At 41.2% G+C, this 6,884-nt stretch overlaps 1 protein-coding gene across 1 annotated transcript in view; it reads right to left on the bottom strand.

Moving 5' to 3' along the window:
- Positions 1–6,884, bottom strand: part of ror1 (receptor tyrosine kinase-like orphan receptor 1) — a 127,727-nt gene that overhangs the window by 7,628 nt on the left and 113,215 nt on the right. The window contains exons 5-8 of the mRNA XM_035654079.1: positions 6,424–6,551; positions 4,639–4,956; positions 3,816–4,061; positions 2,928–3,142 (exon numbers count right to left, since the gene is read on the bottom strand). Coding sequence (XP_035509972.1) covers positions 2,928–3,142; positions 3,816–4,061; positions 4,639–4,956; positions 6,424–6,551 — 907 coding nt within the window. The remainder of the gene's footprint in view (positions 1–2,927; positions 3,143–3,815; positions 4,062–4,638; positions 4,957–6,423; positions 6,552–6,884) is intronic.

The raw sequence follows: 6,884 nt of genomic DNA, 5'->3' as shown, positions 1-6,884 counted from the left end.
AGTAGTTGTGTTGATGTGTGTGTGTGTGTGTGTCTGGAGAGAGAGAGACCGAGAGAGAGAGATGAGCTTCAGTAGGATCTTTGGAGAAAAGAGTTTTTCATACCGGATTGTCTATCCGTGTTCAATGTTGATTGACGTTTGCTCTCCAGGTGATCTCAAGAAAAGAGAGGGAGTGGGGATATTTTTGGTGTTTTGTGTGGTGATTGTGTGTTTTGTGTTGTTGTTTTGTGTTGTGTGTTTAGTGTGTGTGTGTTGTGTTGGGTGTGTAGTTGTGTGTGTGGTAGATAGAGAGATGAGAGATATAGAGAGTTGAAGCTTCAGTAGGTTGTGTGTTCTGTGTTTTTGTTTTTGTGTGTGGTTTTTGGTGTGCCGTGGTTGTTGCGGGTAGTTGTGAGGAGTAGGTTTGGCAGGAGTTTTTTTTCCATAGTAATTTAAGGACTCTGAGAGTGGTAAGTAATGTGAATGTACGCTCAGTGAGCAGGATGAGAGGACACACATGGCTTGGTTATTTGATCCTCCTGGAAGGTGGGTGTTTTTGTTTGTTGTGTAGGTCGTGTGTGTGTTGGTGTGTGTGTGTGTGTGTATGAGGCGAATGTGGGGGCGTGCTGATGTTATGAGACACACAGATGTTTTTAGTTATGGGTTTGTTACACCCCTTCATTTCTCCCCACACACAAACCCTCAGATCCTCCTGACACCGCAGCAGGTTTGTGTGTGTGTATGTTTATGTGTGTCTAAAGGGATTGTCACAGGCAATGGCCCCTGGGTGACCCTGCAGCAAAGCCTTCTGGGTAGCAACCTAAACCTTACCCAAGACAAAGTTGTAGATTATAGGGGTCGAGAAGGGAGACTTGCAATGATATGCATAAATTACTGTATATTCAAAAAGGTTTTAAAGGGTAGAAATCACATGCAAATGCTCATTTATTCAAATGATCATATTGAGCTATTTAGTTACCAGATTTGATACACATACTGGAAACAGAGGTGGGAACTACACTTCTGTAAAATCTTTTTTTTGCTTTTCAGGCCCATGCAGTCCACAAAAACAATTTAAAATTCACAATATAATTCCATAACTGCATGGTTGTCACTCTGAAAAACGTTCTTTGATCTCCCGTTACCCTGACTACTTGCAGATACAAGGTAGTCATCTATACACAGCGAGGAGAGACTCCCTTTTTAGGTCAATGAAACATTTGTTCCATTGCAAATAAACAAAATAAACCACAGATATTAATGGCTTCTGACGCTTCGGTCACATTTTGCGGTCCTTCCTACAGCTGTTGATGGTAATATTATATACATTACCTTGAGCATCAGCTCTGGTTTGCACAAGCAGACACGCTGTCTAGATAACCCCCCCCTCCGAAACCTCCACCTCCACCACCACCAAAATTATGTGGAAAAAGATAAACAGACATGATATGACTGAGTGTGCAACCTTAAAAGAAATATGATACAGGTCCTAATGTGAGCTATGTGTTGGCTGGCAGAGCAAAGGCTCGATGATCTACATTACAAAGAGGTTCTGTGAGAGAGGGAGGGGAGGAAGGAGAGAGTGAGGGATGAAAAAGAGGTCCAGAGGTAAAGGGATGGAGGGAGAGACAGAAGAAGAGCAACAAAGAAAGATGGATTAAGTCAGGAGGGAGAGGAGGAGTGTGAGGAGAAAGAGACAGCAGGAGAGAAATAAACAGAGGAAAAAGAACTGCAGTTGAACATTCCTGGACCTGCTGAGCTCTGATGATAGAGATCTGAAGCTTTGCCTGAGACAGGTCATTTCCACACACTCAAGCCAGTAACCCCAGCATGCTGTGACGCATCCTAGTTGACACAACTGCTCTGCCAGTGTTTTGACTACTTCCTCAGTCTGCTCTTGTGACTTAAAAAGACAAACACAGCAAAAGAGCACTGGTCTAGATTCACCACGGGGTAGTCCAAAATGCTGTGTGAGTATATAAAAGTGTGTTTTTAGCAGCACTGCGGCTGTTCTATACGCGGTGAATGAGGGAGATTATACTTCTGTTTATACTTCTGATATGTTTGGTTGAGAATGTGGCAGAATAGGGAAAGACGTGGATAATGGAGGACTAACACGTCAGTGGCATGTGCAGAGTCTCCATGAGTCATGAGTCTAGGGTGTATTTTCCCAGTTAGTTTGGTTCATTTAGGCTAGTGTGACAACCAACCAAACCCTTCCAAGTGAACTCTGCTGCAGTTCATATGTGGATCTTTTAGGCCTGAGTGATTTGTAATATATGCATGCGTATATATTTATGCGAGAACATACTCCGTTGATTTTAGCAATCATCATTAAAAAGTGAGCGAACAGTAACTGTCCCCCACAGTGTAATATAAATGTACAAGATGCTTCCTGATTCCTGATTCCTGTACCAGTATGAGATTCAACAACAGTCTCAACAAATGATCATCATAATAAATGATTTCTTCCAGAGGACACAAACACAGAAGCAGTTCGGCACTGTCGGTGTCTGGCATTAGATTTCCCCACATGGAGCCCCATGCCAGATGACATCATCACTGTCCAGTCAATGAGTTAACTGTCAGTCCGTATGACGTCATGTTTATTCCTCTTGGTTTGTTTATATATCTTCATATATATAATAAATCAGTGTGAATGTGAACTGGGACCCAAGATACAGCACACTCCACCAAAGTGTGTGTAGTGACTGAACTGAGAGTCTGTCATCATTAACTTATGTAGCTGAACCTTAAGTGCTATATTGTCTGTATCATCCTATCATATAACCTCTGTGCATTTAATTTTAGTAAAAAAAAAATCTTTGTGATGTGTAAACATGAAAATAATGGACCACCCTTGTGTCTAAGTCTCAGTGAGGGAGAGCAGAGCTTCCATCATTTACTACCCCAACCCACAGGATCATGTGCTGTCACTGTCACTCTACCTTCGGCTTGTATGCAGTTGTGAGCATGGACATCTCAACGTTTTGTCCTCGGACTGGTTTGGGCTGGCGAGGGGCAGGAGGCCTGGAGGACTTCTGGTTGTTGCGGCACACGCAAATAAAGAAGAAGAGCAAGGCAATGGCCAATGGGATCGCCACACTGGGAACCAGGATGTACAAGATCTCCATGTTGCCGCCGCCAGACTTGTCTTTATGGTCTGTGGGCGTGGACGGAGAGAGAAGACTAATATTAGATGTATGGGTTATTGCATGACTGCGCAATATAATATGATAAAGAGACATAGTAGAGCAATTAATTGATTAGCTGATCGACATTTTGATAAGCAATTACATAGTTTCCGTGGTGTGATAGAAAAAGGTTCAATATTTAATTGGGTTTTTGACTGCTGTTAAAAAAAACACAAGAAATTTGAGGACGTCTCATGGGCCTTGTGATGGTAATTTTTCACTATTTTCTGACATTTTATAAACCAAATCATGAAAATAGTCATACTGGCATACTGATAATAATTTCGCCATACTGTTGCAACTTAAATATACATATATATTGAAAAAAGAGGCAATATTAGCAGTTTTATTACATACAGTAAAAGTCTTGGATATTTAATTTGTGTAGTTTGGCATCAAATTACACTTTGGAAATTCAAGAAAAATTGCTTGATTTCTTGCATAATGGGACATTTGCACAGCAGTTGAAAGAGATCAATAAACCTATAGGAAGGTCATTAAATATTCTCTTTAATATTTTCAGTGGAATAGAAAATGTGTTAATGCAGTTTTGGACATCAAAACAAATGTGCTACAAAGACAACATCACACATGACATATAAATCTCACTACTATAGACTTAAACACATTTTAGTCTCTTACCACAGATGGCTATGTCACAGAGCTCCATGCGGACCCCCTCGTCCAGCGTGAAGCACCAGGGGGCCTCGTGTTTGTTCCCAGGATTGCGGCAGTACGAGTGTCCTCCGTTCAGCTCCGGGTAGCGGACGGCCAGGAAGGTGTGGCTGTGAGGATACTGGGAGTTCCACGGCTGACACTGACGCCCCGACTTGGTCATACTGACTGTCCCTCTGTAGTCTGCCCCACTGTTGTTGTAACACTTGTGATCTGGGGGAGAAGAAGGCGTGGTTGTGCATTAGTTGTTAGGTTCAGGTGAGGCTTGGTACGCTCACATTACCACTTTCCTCCTTTCTTTTATAAGCTGATTGTTTGTTGTTTGAGTTTTTGCTTTCATAAAATTAATTTTTACTACAAAACATGTCAACTTTACAACACAACAATCCATTTTCCAAAACATACCACAGATGAAATTATTACAAGTAAGATAAACTTGCTTGAGATAGATAATCTGTTGCAGGGAACATTTAGTCTCCTGCCAACCTTCCATCATTGTCACATTGTAATACAGCTGAAAGCAGAAAGTGTTGAATCTAAAACTTGTTTCATTGCTTCCAAAAATATTAACAAACTACTTTGCTGGAATCTTAAATCTGGAGGGAAATGATTGACAATGTAAATAATTGTTAGTTACAGCCGTTTAACCATACTTTGCCTCAATTATAAGAGCCCCTGTCAGCAGTTACATTAGGGGCCACAGAGATGCCTCTCCTCATATAATAATAATAAAAATAATAATTATAATAATAATGAGCTTTATTAGCAGTAGTAATGAAGGAAGTCTTACTCTTGTTTATGGGCTCGGCCATAGGAATGCCGATCCTGAGACAGTTGGCAGCCTCAGGGCTGTCAGAGGCAGCCAGATCCTCACAGTTTGGCAGCTTTAGTCTCTTCAGGATGATGGGGTTTGAGCGGGCGATGATGTACTCGGTCTTACACAAGTCATTCTCCAGGATCTCACACTCGTCCTTACACAGGTCCCGAGGTTTGTCGGTTCCAGAGCTGCGGTCGCATGTCGGGAAGGCGAAGTGGCATAGAGACGGGATGGCGAACTGGGAGCAACGATCGGACAAATGGTTGGATGTTCCGATCATGGTGAAAGCCGCTGGAAAGAGGGGAGACTTTCTTTTAAACAACATATCATCTTTAATTCATCTATAAATTTAGCATGTATATTACGGTTTTGTTGATGTTTAAGAGATAAGAGACTGAATAAAAATCAATTATTTCATATATTCTATGATTGACATTCATTAAAAGACACAAGGAGTTTAAAAGCCATCCTTTGCTCACGTTGCTACTAACGTTTGAGTATCTGAACCCTTGAAGGATCAAAGAGGGAGACTGACAATGAAAGCTGCAGTTGTAAATGTATGATTCATAGTCAGGCTGTACAGTTATTGCAAACATATGCTTTGCTGTGGTTGTGATTATCAGTAAAGCAGCTCTGTGGGGGGTGGAGGAGAAGACAACTGATTATAAAGTGGATAGCTTAAGCTGGAAGTTATCCAAACGCTCCTGCAGCACATGCTGCTTGAATCAAATGATATTCAAGATCAGTGAAAGTAATATTATATTTAAGATGGTGAATAGCTACCGAATGTGGATGTTCTGGGAACGTAATGTATGATTTACAGTGCTACTGTAGGCTCATTACGACCCAGTGGCACCATAAATCTCAATTATCACTCGCCCTTGATGTTTCAGATTCGAGTCTCAGTTCATAGCCCCTTTGTCCCTGAAGCTGACAGCTGTACGGATGTAATCAATAACATACACATTAAAGTAACCTCTGAGGACATATGCATACAAACGCACTAAACAAAAACACAGAAGCAGACACACAGACGTGTATAACAGCATGAAACAGTACTGTATGCGCATGGTGGTGACCCTGCTGAACTTCCTTTGAACTCCATAAATGACGTCCTGTTTTCTTCCTATTGCATATTAGTTAAGGTTTACCTTCTAAACAGTCCTCATTCGCAGATGGTTTTCATTGATTTAGTGTATGAGGAGAAGGCAGCTTTACAAAGGTGCTCCATCAGCCCTGGTTGCTGAAGACATATGTGAGCAGGGTTTGGCTCCTCAAGACAGAATTGCTAAATGATGGTTGAACTAGTGAACTCACTGAATGAAAGCAGGCTGTCAGCTTTTCCTGTCAGACACAAAATGCCTGGGAGGAAACTGCTAGTTTGTCCTTTAAAAACTATGTAATGTTTGGTGATCTGGCAACATTTAATGAAGACGCATATATAAGTAATTGAATGTATATAGATCACGTTAAATACGGCTAAATTGTATCTGAATTATCACCATAAACTGAGTGAAACTTAGCTTAACATAAAAAGCACATTTAGACAGAATTTGTTTAGATACTGGTTTGAAAATGCCCAATAACTTGAACCAAGAGAACCAAAGTTCTGCAGAAAAAAAATTATGTAATGAAGGAATGCCTCCTACTGTACAAGTAGAAGTATATTTAGACCTTTCTTGATATTCTTGAGTATAAGCAAAATTGAACTTCTGCAGTGGAGGTCAAACCCAGTTATACACATCGCCCGTTTCTTACCAGTGATCTGTGTCTCGATCTCGCCCTGCATCTGCAGCGAGTCGACAAAGATGCTGCGGTTACCGATGAAACGGGCGCAGGCTATACCTCTGTACGGCTGGCAGAATCCCTCTTCATCAAAATCCTCCCTGAGAAAGACAGAGGATAGAGTTTAGAGACATTAAAAAAGTTTGTTTATAGATATCACAACAATATTAATAACACATACAGTGGATCTGCAATATGTGTATCACTAGACATGAAAGGAGACACAGTTACAGATACAATACACCAAAATTCCACTAGAGGGCAGTCTGTGTTTGACAATGACAGAAAACCATCTAGTTGCTGGTCCTAAACCAACAGGTCTCTCTTTGCTTGATAAGTCACATTCACCAAAGGCAGAGATCTGAAACACACACACACACACACACACACACACACACACACACACACACACCAGTTCACAGATGTAAACCGCA

This window comes from Morone saxatilis, unplaced genomic scaffold (assembly GCF_004916995.1).
Source record: "Morone saxatilis isolate NCDOM2014 unplaced genomic scaffold, NCSU_SB_2.0 Contig12, whole genome shotgun sequence".
Taxonomy (NCBI): Eukaryota; Metazoa; Chordata; class Actinopteri; family Moronidae; genus Morone; species Morone saxatilis.
Note: the sequence above shows the minus strand (reverse complement) of the source record. Positions and strands in the feature narration are given on the sequence as shown.